We start from the raw sequence: 16,155 nt of genomic DNA on the forward strand, positions 1-16,155 counted from the left end.
AGAACAACCCATACCTCATCATGTGACTAACCCCCTACCGCAGAACAACCCATACCTCATCATGTGACTAACCCCCTACCGCAGAACAACCCATACCTCATCATGTGACTAACCCCCTACCGCAGAACAACCCATACCTCATCATGTGACTAACCCCCTACTGCAGAACAACCCATACCTCATCATGTGACTAACCCCCTACTGCAGAACAACCCATACCTCACCACGTGAATAACAGGGAAATCACGTTTTTCACTGCACTTAGCCTTTAAACACTACAGCTGATCTGTTCTACACAATATATCTAAACAGACTCCCAGCCCCGTTGTTCCCCAGTCTGTCACCTGTTGTTATCTATAACACAGCACCCCTCCTAAACAGACTCCCAGCCCTGTTATAATCTATAACATAGCACCCCTCCTAAACAGACTCCCAGCCCTGTTATAATCTATAACATAGCACCCCTCCTAAACAGACTCCCAGCCCTGTTGTTCCCCAGTCTGTCACCTGTTGTTATCTATAACATAGCACCCCTCCTAAACAGACTCCCAGCCCCGTTGTTCCCCAGTCTGTCACCTGTTATTATCTATAACATAGCACCCCTCCTAAACAGACTCCCAGTCCTGTTGTTATCTATAACATAGCACCCCTCCTAAACAGACTCCCAGTCCTGTTTTTCCCCAGTTCTGTCACCTGTTTCTTCTGTCTCATGATCTCTAGTTTCTGGGCCAGCTGGATCTGTCTCTGTCTCTCCGCCTCCTCGGCAGCACGACGCAGCTTCTCTCTGTGTTCGTCTCGTAGGGCGTTCAGGGCGGCTCTCGCGTCACGCACCTGGGCCAGCTTGTCCTGCAGACCCTCGTAGTACACTGGCAGACAGACATGGAGATGTTCAGTTAGTGGTTAAACTGTACAGGACCAAAACAACAAACATGATAAACCAACAAGCAGACAGACATGGAGATGTTCAGTTAGTGGTTAAACTGTACAGGACCAAGACAACAAACATGATAAACCAACAAGCAGACAGACATGGAGATGTTTAGTTAGACAGTGGTTAAACTGTACAGGACCAAGACAACAAACATGGTAAACCAACAAGCAGACAGACATGCTCACGGTTTGAGCAAGAGTGAGGCCGGGATTGAACATGCCATTTATAGGATAATCCTGATTGAGACATATTGTTTACAGTGAATGTGGTCTCCACAAACATGGGAACATGGTTTTTAAAACATGCATTGCAGACAAAGCACGATCAGATTGAATCCCGGCTTCAGAGAATCTCTCTTACATAAACAAACACTGAAACAAAGTCCCCCCCACAGAACCAAATCTCCCCCCTAACTCACGTCTCTTCTCGTCCAGCTGATTGAGGATGTCCAGTAGCTGGGGGTGCATGGTGTTGATGGACTGGAAGAGGGAGAGCACAGCGCTGTCGTTGGTGATGCTGCGACCGCGCATGTGGTTACTCTTCATACGGTTCAGGAAGGTGGTGACCGCGTTCTGCAGAGCCTTCAGGAACGCATCGTGGTTCTCCTCCGACTCACCGTTCTGATACTGCTGCTGGGGGTGGTGGAAGAAGAGAGGAGAAAGGGAGGAAGAGGAGAGGAGAAAGGGAGGAAGAGGAGAAGAGAAAGGGAGGAAGAGGAGAAGAGAAAGGGAGGAAGAGGAGAAGAGAAAGGGAGGAAGAGGAGAAGAGAAAGGGAGGAAGAGGAGAAGAGAAAGGGAGGAAGGGGAGAGGAGAAAGGGAGAAAGGGGAGAGGAGAAAGGGGAGAGGAGAAAGGGAGGAAGAGGAGAAAGGGAGGAAGAGGAGAAAGGGAGGAAGGCGAGAGGAGAAAGGGAGGAAGGCGAGAGGAGAAAGGGAGGAAGGCGAGAGGAGAAAGGGAGGAAGGCGAGAGGAGAAAGGGAGGAAGGCGAGAGGAGAAAGGGAGGAAGAGGAGAAAGGGAGGAAGGCGAGAGGAGAAAGGGAGGAAGAGGAAGAGAAAGGAGGGAGTCAATCAGCAGGAACAAACAGCTAATGACAAAGAGCATGTAGTCATTTCTAATCTAAATCTACTTCAATCTCTGCTGCTATGCATGAATTTTCACCTGAACAAATAAGAAAATCTGTTTGTCTTCCATCTCTCATAACACAGCAGTGTACAACTAACCTCCACTATGTTGACTGGAGGCGGGGCCATGACGACTTGTGCTGGGAGTGGTGCGACCGTTTCCACTGGCTGGGGCTGGCTGATTGGCAGGGGCTCAGTAGCCAATGGTACGGGGGCAGGGGCAGATGGGGTGGGACTCTTACGTGCCTCTTCCTGTTTCTTCTCCCAGTACGTTCTGTTCAGGTATCGAGCCAGCTGGAGAGAAAACCATTATAGTTCAGGAATGTCCTCTCAACCAAAACATGACTAGACATACTGACCTGGGACCAGTTTCCCAAACACATAAAGATCGTCTTTAGCAGTAAGATCATACATCCATAGGTGGGCAATGGACAACCAGTGATCTAGTAATCACCTTTATGTTTCTGGGAAACTCACCCCAGTATATAGTTCATTTACACTATAGTGCAGTCTGAGCTGTAAATGTAACTGTATCAAATGAGACATAGGTTTAATTCTAGACAGCACAGAGACAGCACAGAGACAGCACAGAGACAGCACAGAGACAGCACAGAGACAGCACAGAGACAGCACAGAGACAGCACAGAGACAGCACAGGAGACAGCTCAGGAGACAGCTCAGGAGACAGCTCAGGAGACAGCACAGAGACAGCACAGTAGACAGCTCAGTAGACAGCTCAGTAGACAGCTCAGTAGACAGCACAGAGACAGCACAGAGACAGCACAGAGACAGCACAGAGACAGCTCAGAGACAGCACAGAGACAGCTCAGTAGACAGCTCAGTAGACAGCACAGAGACAGCACAGAGACAGCACAGAGACAGCTCAGTAGACAGCTCAGTAGACAGCTCAGTAGACAGCTCAGTAGACAGCTCAGTAGACAACTCAGAAGACAACTCAGAAGACAGCTCAGAAGACAACTCAGAAGACAGCTCAGAAGACAACTCAGAAGACAGCTCAGTAGACAGCTCAGTAGACAGCTCAGAAGACAGCTCAGTAGACAGCTCAGAAGACAGTTCAGTAGACAGCTCAGTAGACAGCTCAGTAGACAGCTCAGAAGACAGCTCAGTAGACAGCTCAGAAGACAACTCAGTAGACAGCACAGAAGACAGCTCAGAAGACAACTCAGTAGACAGCACAGAAGACAGCTCAGAAGACAGCTCAGTAGACAGCTCAGTAGACAGCACAGAGACAGCACAGAGACAGCACAGAGACAACTCAGTAGACCGCTCAGTAGACAGCTCAGTAGACAGCTCAGTAGACAGCTCAGTAGACAGCTCAGAAGACAACTCAGTAGACAGCACAGAAGACAGCTCAGAAGACAGCTCAGTAGACAACTCAGTAGACAGCTCAGTAGACAGCACAGAGACAGCTCAGAGACAGCTCAGTAGACAGCTCAGTAGACAGCTCAGTAGACAGCTCAGTAGACAGCTCAGAGACAGCTCAGAGACAGCTCAGAAACAGCACAGAGACAGCTCAGAGACAGCTCAGTAGACAGCACAGGGACAGCTCAAGAGTGTCAGAGTTGACATGTGTCTTACCTCAGGGTCGACATCTTCAGCTGAGGGAGCAGAGGAGTTCTGTGGAGAACACGCACATTATACATCACAACAGAGCCCATACATGGTTAAGTCCCTGCATAGTAATTACAGGTGCATGGGCCCCCGGCATAGTAATTACAGGTGCATGGGCCCCCGGCATAGTAATTACAGGTGTATAGGCCCCCGTCATAGTAATTACAGGTGTATAGGCCCCCGGCATAGTAATTACAGGTGTATAGGCCCCCGGCATAGTAATTACAGGTGTATAGTGGTACTTGAATATACACGTTACCATAACAACACATACAGACAGAGTACATGTCTCATTCACCTCTTGACCAACTAGGTGGTTATTGTAAAAGATGACTTAGGGGTCTAAAGAAATATTTAGATAAAATCGTCATAATGTACCAGTTAGAGAAGAAAACAGAGTACATCTAGAGAGAGAGGATGGTGTGAACACAGAGTACATCTAGAGAGAGAGGATGGTGTGAACACAGAGTACATCTATAGAGAGAGAGAGGATGGTGTGAACACAGAGTACATCTAGAGAGAGAGGATGGTGTGACACAGAGTACATCTAGAGAGAGAGGATGGTGTGAACACAGAGTACATCTATAGAGAGAGAGGGGATGGTGTGAACACAGAGTACATCTAGAGAGAGAGAGAGGATGGTGTGAACACAGAGTACATCTAGAGAGAGAGAGAGAGGATGGTGTGAACACAGTACATCTAGAGAGAGAGGATGGTGTGAACACAGAGTACATCTATAGAGAGAGAGGATGGAGTTTATCACAGAGTACATCTATAGAGAGAGAGGATGGTGTGAACACAGAGTACATCTATAGAGAGAGAGATGGAGTTTATCACAGAGTACATCTATAGAGAGAGAGAGGATGGTGTGAACACAGAGTACATCTATAGAGAGAGAGAGAATGGAGGGAGTGGATGAGAGTAAGTCTTACCACAGGAGAGGAGTAGAGTGAGTTGACGGGCGGGGCTGAGGAGGTGACTGGGGCGGGGTCAGCTTTGGGGTAGACCCCGTACGAGTTCTTCTGTCTCTGTAGACACACAACATGTATCAGTGTCTTTCCATTCCCACTGTGGAGCTACAGTCCCATGATTTATATACAGCACTACCCACCATCCTCTCCTTCTCCTCAGCCTCGCTCTGTGATAGGGCGATGGCCAGCTGAAGCTCCTCCTCCTCCTGCAGGGCCGCCTCGTCCCGTTTGGGGGGCACCTGGTGAGACAGGGAAGAGAGATGAGACCCACAGGGGAGGGAGGCCCGGAGGGGAGAGGGCCAGGGAGGAACAGGAAGGCCCACACGGGAAAGGGCCAGGGAGGAGAGAGGACCAGGGAGACCCCCAGGGGAAAGGGCCAGGAAGGAGAGAGGACCAGGGAGACCCCCAGGGGAAAGGGCCAGGGAGGAGAGAGGACCAGGGAGGCCCCCAGGGGAAAGGGCCAGGGAGGAGAGAGGACCAGGGAGGGGAAGGTTAGAGGAGAAACACCAGGGAAGGTAAAGCAGGGTGGGCATTGGGTAATAAGCCAATGGCTGCGTTCCAGGTGGTCTTCAATGCAGTTGTGTTTCACTTCTCAGAATATTACTTTTTATCATATTGTTGCAGTTCCAGGATTGATGGTTAACTTGAAAACAGTCCGACAGACGTTGTGAGATCTGATCATCAGAGGGAACACTGCTGCCGCCTCGCTCTCCAACCAAGGGGCATGAATTGAGGAGCAGCCTCACTGCAAACACAGACAACCTGGAACCCCAGACAACCTGGAACCCCAGACAACCTGGAACCCCAGACAACCTGGAACCCCAGACAACCTGGAACCCCACCGCGGTCAAGGGGGGAGGGAGAGTTAGGAGAAACGGGAGACAGCAGCTGGGCCTGATAAGAATCTAATAACAAAGACTTGTTTTCTGTGTGTTCGAATGGGGGAGGGAGATGATTGGTGATCATTGGGAATCATTTTACCACGTCAAACTACAACCCCGCGCCCCCAAAAAGGCTCATCGAACTACAACTCCCACGTTGTAGTTTATGGCATGTTAAACTGATCCCCATACATCGTCTCTATTGGGGGAGGATGAGACTGTCTGGGTCTGCACTTGAAATGAAACCCTACTCCCTATGTAGTGCACTACCATAGAGCTCTGGTGGTCACAGCCCAAAGTAGTGCACTACCATAGAGCTCTGGTGGTCACAGCCCAAAGTAGTGCACTACCATAGAGCTCTGGTGGTCACAGCCCAAAGTAGTGCACTACCATAGAGCTCTGGTGGTCACAGCCCAAAGTAGTGCACTACCATAGAGCTCTGGTGGTCACAGCCCAAAGTAGTGCACTACCATAGAGCTCTGGTGGTCACAGCCCAAAGTAGTGCACTACCATAGAGCTCTGGTGGTCACAGCCCAAAGTAGTGCACTATGTAGGGAATAGGGGTGCCATTTGGGACGTAGAAACCTTGACCATGGCTATCACCACCAGGGGGGGGGTCATCTCTTAGGCCATACATTCACTTACTGTTTCCTGGACCACTACCTGAGACTGCTGGGACAGGGGGCTGGTCAGGTACTCTGGGGGCAGCTCTGCCGGGCCTGGGGTCACGGACGTGGATGTCCCGACCGGTTTACCCCCTTCAGCTTTCCTAGGCGGGGGAGAGAGGGAAGGGTGGCTGGTGAGGAGAGGGGTCAGAAGGGAGGTCAGGGGTCAGACACACAACTTGGTGAGTCAGAGGTTGTTGGACATGGACAATAACCTGGATGGATGGAAACAGGAAACCGACTGGGAACTGAGCAGCAGAATGGTATTTACAGTAGAAGATCACAGGTATCCATACAGATCATTCGTTTTCTGTACCTACCCACCACATGAAATTATACCACTAGAACATCAACTTCTACAGGCTGATGAAATGCTCTATGAAGGCTGAAGTGGGACATTTTAAATATACAGGCTGATGAAATGGAATTGAGGGTGGTTTTGACTGAGACACTCTCTCTCTCTCCCTCTCTCTAGCCCGATAACTCTCTCTCTCTAGCCCGATAACTCTCTCTCTCTAGCCCGATAACTCTCGTTCACTCACTAACACTCTCGTTCACTCACTAACTCTTTCGTTCACTCACTAACTCTCTCGTTCACCTCACTAACTCTCTCGTTCACTCACTAACTCTCTCGTTCACTCACTAACTCTCTCGTTCACTCACTAACTCTCTCGTTCACTCACTAACACTCTCGGTCACTCACTAACACTCTCGGTCACTCACTAACACTCTCGGTCACTCACTAACACTCTCGGTCACTCACTAACACTCTCGGTAACTCACTAACACTCTCGGTAACTCACTAACACTCTCGTTCACTCACTAACTCTCACTAACTCTCTCGGTCACTCACTAACACTCTCGGTCACTCACTAACACTCTCGGTCACTCACTAACACTCTCGGTCACTCACTAACACTCTCGGTCACTCACTAACACTCTCGGTCACTCACTAACACTCTCGGTCACTCACTAACACTCTCGGTCACTCACTAACTCTCTCGTTCACTCACTAACACTCTCGGTCACTCACTAACACTCTCGGTGACTCACTAACTCCCTCGTTAACTCACTTGTTGAGCAGCTCGTGGCAGGGCTCACACACACGCACTTCCTTCTCGATGCCAAACTTGGGGATGGTGGAGTACTTGGAGGAACACTTCCCACAGAAGATCTGACCACAGGCTCTACAGTGGTGCTGTAACAGGAGGGAGAGAACGTCAGACAGTCCGTCCTCCCTCCCCTCCCGCCAGTCCGTCCTCCCTCCCCTCCCGCCAGTCCCGTCCTCCCTCCCTCCCGCCAGTCCGTCCTCCCTCCCCTCCCGCCAGTCCGCCGCCAGTCCGTCCTCCCTCCCGCCAGTCCTCCCTCCCTCCCCGCCAGTCCGTCCTCCCTCCCTCCAGTCCGTCCTCCCTCCCTCCCTCCAGTCCCCCCTCCCTCCCTCCCTCCAGTCCCCCCTCCAGTCCTCCCTCCCTCCCTCCCTCCAGTCCGTCCTCCCTCCCTCCCTCCCTCCAGTCCGTCCTCCCTCCCTCCAGTCCGTCCTCCCTCCCTCCCTCCAGTCCGTCCTCCCTCCCTCCCTCCAGTCCGTCCTCCCTCCTCCTCCAGTCCGTCCTCCCTCCCTCCAGTCCGTCCTCCCTCCCTCCCTCCAGTCCGTCCTCCCTCCCTCCAGTCCGTCCTCCCTCCCTCCAGTCCGTCCTCCCTCCCTCCCTCCAGTCCGTCCTCCCTCCCTCCCTCCAGTCCGTCCTCCCTCCCTCCCTCCCTCCCTCCAGTCCGTCCTCCCTCCCTCCCTCCAGTCCTCCCTCCCTCCCTCCAGTCCGTCCTCCCTCCCTCCCTCCCTCCCTCCAGTACGTCCTCCCTCCCTCCAGTCCGTCCTCCCTCCCTCCCTCCCTCCAGTCCGTCCTCCCTCCCTCCCTCCCTCCAGTCCGTCCTCCCTCCCTCCCTCCCTCCCTCCAGTCCCCCCTCCAGTCCTCCCTCCCTCCCTCCAGTCCGTCCTCCCTCCCTCCCTCCAGTCCGTCCTCCCTCCCTCCCTCCAGTCCGTCCTCCCTCCCTCCAGTCCGTCCTCCCTCCCTCCCTCCAGTCCGTCCTCCCTCCCTCCCTCCCTCCAGTCCGTCCTCCCTCCCTCCCTCCAGTCCGTCCTCCCTCCCCCCTCCCTCCCTCCCTCCCTCCCTCCCTCCAGTCCGTCCTCCCTCCCTCCCTCCCTCCAGTCCTCCCTCCCTCCCTCCAGTCCGTCCTCCCTCCCTCCCTCCCTCCCTCCCTCCCTCCAGTACGTCCTCCCTCCCTCCAGTCCGTCCTCCCTCCCTCCCTCCCTCCCTCCAGTCCGTCCTCCCTCCCTCCCTCCCTCCCTCCCTCCAGTCCGTCCTCCCTCCCTCCCTCCCTCCAGTCCTCCCTCCCTCCCTCCAGTCCGTCCTCCCTCCCTCCCTCCCTCCCTCCAGTACGTCCTCCCTCCCTCCCTCCAGTCCGTCCTCCCTCCCTCCCTCCCTCCAGTCCGTTCTCCCTCCCTCCCTCCAGTCCGTCCTCCCTCCCTCCCTCCCTCCAGTCCGTCCTCCCTCCCTCCCTCCAGTCAGTCAGTCCGTCCTCCCTCCCTCCATCCCTCCCTCCCTCCAGTCCGTCCTCCCTCCCTCCCTCCAGTCAGTCAGTCCGTCCTCCCTCCCTCCATCCCTCCCTCCCTCCAGTCCGTCCTCCCTCCCTCCCTCCAGTCCGTCCTCCCTCCCTCCAGTCCGTCCTCCCTCCCGCCCTCCCTCCCTCCAGTCCGTCCTCCCTCCCGCCAGTCCGTCCTCCCTCCCGCCAGTCCGTCCTCCCTCCCGCCAGTCCGTCCTCCCTCCCGCCAGTCCGTCCTCCCTCCCTCCCTCCCTCCAGTCAGTCCGTCCTCCCTCCCTCCATCCCTCCCTCCCTCCAGTCCGTCCTCCCTCCCTCCCTCCAGTCCGTCCTCCCTCCCTCCAGTCCGTCCTCCCTCCCTCCAGTCCGTCCTCCCTCCCTCCAGTCCGTCCTCCCTCCCGTCCTCCCTCCCGCCAGTCCGTCCTCCCTCCCGCCAGTCCGTCCTCCCTCCCGCCAGTCCGTCCTCCCTCCCGCCAGTCCGTCCTCCCTCCCGCCAGTCCTCCCTCCCTCCCGCCAGTCCTCCCTCCCTCCCGCCAGTCCTCCCTTCCTCCCGCCAGTCCTCCCTCCCTCCCGCCAGTCCTCCCTCCCTCCCGCCAGTCCTCCCTCCCTCCCGCCAGTCCTCCCTCCCTCCCGCCAGTCCTCCCTCCCTCCTGCCAGTCCGTCCTCCCTCTCTCTCTCTCCCTCCCGCCAGTCCTTCCTCCCTCCCTCCCTCCCTCCCGCCAGTCCGTCCCCCCCTCCCGCCAGTCTGCCATTCCGTCCTCCTGCCAGTCTGCCATTCCGCCAGTCCGTCCTCCTGCCAGTCCGCCATTCCGCCAGTCTGTCATTCCACCAGTCTGCCATGCTACCTTACCTTTCTAGTCATCACTCCAAACTGCACCCGGCAGCGATGACACTCCTCCGCATCCACCCAATCTGGAGCCTGGACACACAGAGAGAGATAGAGAGAGACATTAGAGGTCCTCCTAACAAGCTGAGAACATTCAGTAGTAAGGATGTATCGAACCAGAACAACATCAGTGAGAGGAAGACTCTTACTCTCTCTGCAGCAAACATGGCGTCACTCTCCTTGAACTCTGGAAACACGTGACCTGGAACAACAGGAGATACAAGATGTCCAACAATACAGGATAAAGCTTTTTTTTAAATACAAGATCAATATTTACTGTGACACTACTCTATTCTGTTTTACTGTGTGTTAGTGACTGTGTGTCTGAATCCCAGATCATAGCCAACCTCCAGACCCTATGGAAAACCTGAGGACAACTGAGAAGAAAGGGATGACAGCTGCCACTATGTTTCCTCCACCGAGCCAATCTTCTCAGGTCTTCAGGAGTGTCTAGGGGGCTAGGGGCTGATCTGGGATCTGACTTACCCTCCACCTTCATGATCTGGTACGTGTCCTGAACCACCTTGTATTTGGGCTCGTTGCGGAAGGCGTGGGCCCAGGCCTGGATCAGGTAAAGGATCTTATTCCTCACGTTGGGCTCCGTCTGTTTCAAGAGGCAAAACATCACCACTCACTGAGTTAGTCACAGATACACTGTAGTACATCACCACTGAGTTAGTCACAGATACACTGTAGTACATCACCACTGAGTTAGTCACAGATACACTGTAGTACATCACCACTCACTGAGTTAGTCACAGATACACTGTAGTACATCACCACTCACTGAGTTAGTCACAGATACACTGTAGTACATCACCACTGAGTTAGTCACAGATACACTGTAGTACATCACCACTCACTGAGTTAGTCACAGATACACTGTAGTACATCACCACTCACTGAGTTAGTCACAGATACACTGTAGTACTCAGTGAGTGGTTATGTACAACTTCACAAGAACAACTTTTATAGACAGATAAACTGCATTTAAAAACACAAAAAACTGGGCACCTCAGTCGCCTGACAAACACAACACTTCCTTCTTCCAGAATAGAAGACAATACGAGGCTATACTATAATAATATGATATGAATACACCTAGACTGATAATACTAGGCTATACTATAATAATATGATATGAATACACCTAGACTGATAATACTAGGCTATACTATAATAATATGATATGAATACACCTAGACTGAAACAAGGTTCTACACCTAGACTGAAACAAGGTTCTACACCTAGACTGAAACAAGGTTCTACACCTAGACTGAAACAAGGTTCTAACCTAGACTGAAACAAGGTTCTAACCTAGACTGAAACAAGGTTCTACACCTAGACTGAAACAAGGTTCTAACCTAGGTAGAGAGACTTGTTTTACCAGACCAACAATTCTCTAGAGAAATACTTCAAACTTAAAGGTTTCCTTCAGTCCTTTTCCCCCTAAATAATCCCATTCCAGACGTCACTTCAGAGACTACATGTTCAGAGTGTTGTCTTGCTGTGTTCTCTCACAGAGAGTAGAGACTTGTGCTGGGAAGTCCCTCAGTCGGTCTGACCTGAATCAGCGTGTGACCAAGCTATGACACCACCATCAGGAAGTCAACAGAAGGTCACCTGACAAGGGTGGGGAGCCAATCAAAAGACTGCAATGTCATGCTGTATAGTGTATCCAAATGAACTGTTCAAGAGGGTGCACCCTTAACATACCATTCACAATCAGATAGATATGCGTGGTGTAGAACAGATATAACTGTCAGGTAGAATAGGGGCGGCAGCGTAGCCTAGTGGTTAGAGCGTTGGACAAGTAACCGAAAGGTTGTGAGTTCGAATCCCCGAGTTGACAAGGTACAAATCTGTCGTTCTGCCTCTAGGCTTTCATTGAAAATAAGAATTTGTTCTTAACTGACTTGCCTGGTTAAATAAAGGTTAAAGGTTAAAAAATAGACTGATTTCAGTTTTATTCATAAAATATCTATCTTGTTCTGAACATTGCAGATAGAAATGCATTGTGTAGAACATACAATTGACAGTCCTGTAAGGAATCGTGTCAACTACACTCATTAGGCTACATTTCTATGTGGAAAACTGAATGACCTCTGGCCAGCTCCCAGGTTGGGTTCAAATACTATTTGAAAATCATTTTAAAGACTTGATCAAGGCTTAATTTCGCTCACCTGGAGAAATGCAACCAATAGAATAGTCTGAAAACGGCAAACCCTGCAGATTCTGGCACTCCAGACAGGTTTAAGCAAAACACCAGAAATATTTGGAAGACTTCGAACCCTATTTGAACCCAGGTCTGCAGTTCACTACAGCACCCGTGGGTGATTATGAGGCTAAGACGCAGGGTGAAAAGGTCATAAGGATTGGAGTGTGCAGCACAAGGCTCAGACATATCCCCCAGACAGATCACACTGTGTGTGTAAAAACTAGTACAAACTGTAGCTGGCCATGAAGCCGATTTCAGTAGTAGAGGGACCATGAATACATCTGCCATCTAGACACGGTGGAGAAATCAGAGCAGAGGGAGAGGTGTCTGCTGTGTTATTACAGCCGTTCTGGTGTGCTGTGATCGCCATGGTTTACGTCCCAAACGGCACACTATTCCCTACATAGTGCACTACTTTATACCAGAGTCCTATGTGGGCCCTGGTCAAAAGTAGCGCACTAGGGAACAGGGTGTAATTTGGGAGGCAAGCCCATGTCAGCTGACTGGGTCACAGCCTAGTCTTAGCTTCCCTCCTTTACCCAACTCAACCACAAGAGCTCCAGAGAAAGAGGGCATTCCTTCCACAAGGAGCCCTCTGGGCTGAAGTTTCCTCTAGGTTCAGATCTAGGGTCAGTTTCCCCTCCCCCACTCCAAACCTTAACCATTAGTGGGGCGGGGGGAGGGCAAAACTGACCCAAGATCAGTGTCGAGGGAGAACCCCCCCCCCCCGTCCAGAAGAAACCCTCACGTGATTGGATTAGTACTTCAGTGCTACAGCCCAACACTCCCAGTTTCTACACTGAGATCACAATAAGTTGGATCTTGTAAAACTGACAGTCGACATAAAACCAAGACATTCCTTTTCTGACCTAAATTGAAATTGAAATGCTAACATGCTTGTATTATTCTAATGTGTAGTTTGATTCCTGTCCCTTCCATCTCTTCTCTCATCACAAACATACCTGTTCCTGTCCCTTCATCCTCTTGGCTCACCACAAACATACCTGTTCCTGTCCCTTCATCCTCTTGGCTCACCACAAACATACCTGTTCCTGTCCCTTCATCCTCTTGGCTCACCACAAACATAACTGTTCCTGTCCCTTCATCCTCTTGGCTCACCACAAACATACCTGTTCCTGTCCCTTCATCCTTTTGGCTCACCACAAACATAACTGTTCCTGTCCCTTCATCCTCTTGGCTCACCACAAACATAACGGTTCCTGTCCCTTCATCCTCTTGGCTCACCACAAACTTAACTGGCCCTATGAGAGCTGTCTGAATGGAAGTAACCCAAGGAGGAGATTGATGGGATGTAGGCCTGTAGAAGACCACAGCAGACCAGTCCACTCTAGAGTAACACTCCTATACAACAAGGAGGAGACTGATGGGATGTAGGCCTGTAGAAGACCACAGCAGACCAGTCCACTCTAGAGTAACACTCCTATACAACAAGGAGGAGATTGATGGGATGTAGGCCTGTACAAGACCACAGCAGACTAGTCCACTCTAGAGTAAATCAATTCAAATCAAATTTATTTATATAGCCCTTCGTACATCAGCTGATATCTCAAAGTGCTGTACAGAAACCCAGCCTAAAACCCCAAACAGCAAGCAATGCAGGTGTAGAAGCACGGTGGCTAGGAAAAACTCCCTAGAAAGGCCAATACCTAGGAAGAAACCTAGAGAGGAACCAGGCTATGAGGGGTGGCCAGTCCTCTTCTGGCTGTGCCGGGTGGAGATTATAACAGAACATGGCCAAGATGTTCAAATGTTCATAAATGACCAGCATGGTCAAATAATAATAATCACAGTAGTTGTCGAGGGTGCAACAGGTCAGCACCTCAGGAGTAAATGTCAGTTGGCTTTTCATAGCCGATCATTAAGAGTATCCCTCTGCTATGATGCTAAGAAAGATGGTGCATGACAGGGGTGAAAGGGAGGTGTAGAAGGGGTGGAGGAGGTGTAGAAGGGGTGTTGTAGAGGGGGTGAATGGAAGGTGTAGAGGGGGTGGAGGAGGTGTAGAAGGGGTGTTGTAGAGGGGGTGAATGGAAGGTGTAGAGGGGGTGGAGGAGGTGTAGAAGGGGTGTTGTAGAGGGGGTGAAGGAGGGGTAGAGGGGCTGAAGGGGGTGTAGAGGGGCTGAAGGGGGTGTAGAGGGGCTGAAGGAGGGGTAGAGGGGCTGAAGGAGGTGTAGAGGGGCTGAAGGAGGTGTAGAGGGGCTGAAGGAGGTGTAGAGGGGCTGAAGGAGGTGTAGAGGGGCTGAAGGAGGGGTAGAGGGGCTGAAGGAGGGGTAGAGGGGCTGAAGGAGGGGTAGAGGGGCTGAAGGAGGGGTAGAGGGGCTGAAGGAGGGGTAGAGGGGCTGAAGGAGGGGTAGAGGGGCTGAAGGAGGTGTAGAGGGGGTGAAGGAGGGGTAGAGGGGCTGAAGGAGTAGAGGGGGTGAAGGAGGGGTAGAGGGGCTGAAGGAGGTGTAGAGGGGCTGAAGGAGGTGTAGAGGGGGTGAAAGGGGTGTAGAGGGGGCGAAGAGGGGCTGAAAGAGGTGTAGAGGGGCTGAATCAAGACAGGGTCACCTTCAGTAGATCCTTCAGCTCCTCCATGGTGGTTTTACAGGCCACCTCATCATGGACCGTCTGACCACAGTTCTTCACTACTGACTCCAACACCTGACAGGGGGAAGAAACAACACAGAGGCCCAATTCTTCTGATTACGCCTCACGTCAGACCTTTCACTATGGAACTAGCCTGTCACCGTGGTTACACCGACAGCATCATTACGCAAAATGTTACGCAGCATCATCTGGGTAGCCTAGTGGTTAGAGCGTTGGACTAGTAACCGGAAGGTTGCAAGTTCAAATCCCCGAGCTGACAAGGTACAAATCTGTCGTTCTGCCCCTGAACAGGCAGTTAACCCAGGCCGTCATTGAAAATAAGAATTTGTTCTTAACTGACTTGCCTGGTTAAATAAAGGTAAAATAAATTTTAAAATATGTGGGCAACTGAAGTTCAACATTCACCTTCTGCTACCATTTCTGTCGAGCCGTCGACACATACAGTTTGATGCTTACGTTTGATAAATCCAACCTGTACATCACACAGAACACACTGCCTCTGCAGCGCTGCAAGGCAAACACAGCGTTCCACTGGAAACTAACGTACCTCTGGTGTATCCAAATGGAATCACGCTGTCGGTGTGATGGAGGCGTATAGATCTGTCGGTGTGATGGAGGCGTATAGATCTGTCGGTGTGATGGAGGCGTATAGATCTGTCGGTGTGATGGAGGCGTATAGATCTGTCGGTGTGATGGAGGCGTATAGATCTGTCGGTGTGATGGAGGCGTATAGATCTGTCGGTGTGATGGAGGCGTATAGATCTGTCGGTGTGATGGAGGCGTATAGATCTGTCGGTGTGATGGAGGCGTATAGATCTGTCGGTGTGATGGAGGCGTATAGATCTGTCGGTGTGATGGAGGCGTATAGATCTGTCGGTGTGATGGAGGCGTATAGATCTGTCGGTGTGATGGAGGCATATAGATCTGTCGGTGTGATGGAGGCGTATAGATCTGTCGGTGTGATGGAGGCGTATAGATCTGTCGGTGTGATGGAGGCGTATAGATCTGTCGTGTGATGGAGGCGTATAGATCTGTCGGTGTGATGGAGGCGTATAGATCTGTCGGTGTGATGGAGGCGTATAGATCTGTCGGTGTGATGGAGGCGTATAGATCTGTCGTGTGATGGAGGCGTATAGATCTGTCGGTGTGATGGAGGCGTATAGATCTGTCGTGTGATGAGGCGTATAGATCTGTCGGTGTGATGGAGGCGTATAGATCTGTCGGTGTGATGGAGGCGTATAGATCTGTCGGTGTGATGGAGGCGTATAGATCTGTCGTGTGATGGAGGCGTATAGATCTGTCGGTGTGATGGAGGCGTATAGATCTGTCGGTGTGATGGAGGCGTATAGATCTGTCGGTGTGATGGAGGCGTATAGATCTGTCGGTGTGATGGAGGCGTATAGATCTGTCGGTGTGATGGAGGCGTATAGATCTGTCGTGTGATGAGGCGTATAGATCTGTCGGTGTGATGGAGGCGTATAGATCTGTCGGTGTGATGGAGGCGTATAGATCTGTCGGTGTGATGGAGGCGTATAGATCTGTCGGTGTGATGGAGGCGTATAGATCTGTCGTGTGATGGAGGCGTATAGATCTGTCGGTGTGATGGAGGCGTATAGATCTGTCGGTGTGATGGAGGCGTATAGATCTGTCGGTGT

General features: G+C 51.8%; 1 protein-coding gene across 10 annotated transcripts in view; it reads right to left on the reverse strand.

Annotated features, from left to right (window-relative positions):
- The window catches only part of LOC109883006 (hepatocyte growth factor-regulated tyrosine kinase substrate), a 29,440-nt gene that overhangs the window by 10,935 nt on the left and 2,350 nt on the right, over positions 1 to 16,155 (reverse strand). For 2 of the 10 annotated variants that reach the window (XM_031821411.1, XM_031821412.1), the window contains exons 4-15: positions 14,462 to 14,554; positions 10,165 to 10,282; positions 9,828 to 9,880; positions 9,643 to 9,711; positions 7,274 to 7,398; positions 6,181 to 6,331; positions 4,795 to 4,893; positions 4,616 to 4,711; positions 3,651 to 3,689; positions 2,151 to 2,345; positions 1,350 to 1,563; positions 694 to 866 (exon numbers count right to left, since the gene is read on the reverse strand). In XM_031821411.1, the coding sequence (XP_031677271.1) occupies positions 694 to 866; positions 1,350 to 1,563; positions 2,151 to 2,345; positions 3,651 to 3,689; positions 4,616 to 4,711; positions 4,795 to 4,893; positions 6,181 to 6,331; positions 7,274 to 7,398; positions 9,643 to 9,711; positions 9,828 to 9,880; positions 10,165 to 10,282; positions 14,462 to 14,554 (1,425 nt within the window). The remainder of the gene's footprint in view (positions 1 to 693; positions 867 to 1,349; positions 1,564 to 2,150; positions 2,346 to 3,650; positions 3,690 to 4,615; positions 4,712 to 4,794; positions 4,894 to 6,180; positions 6,332 to 7,273; positions 7,399 to 9,642; positions 9,712 to 9,827; positions 9,881 to 10,164; positions 10,283 to 14,461; positions 14,555 to 16,155) is intronic. The other 8 variants (XM_031821416.1, XM_031821417.1, XM_031821420.1 and 5 more) reach the window with 6 other exon arrangements.

This window comes from Oncorhynchus kisutch, unplaced genomic scaffold, assembly GCF_002021735.2.
Source record: "Oncorhynchus kisutch isolate 150728-3 unplaced genomic scaffold, Okis_V2 scaffold3971, whole genome shotgun sequence".
Classification (NCBI taxonomy): Eukaryota; Metazoa; Chordata; class Actinopteri; order Salmoniformes; family Salmonidae; genus Oncorhynchus; species Oncorhynchus kisutch.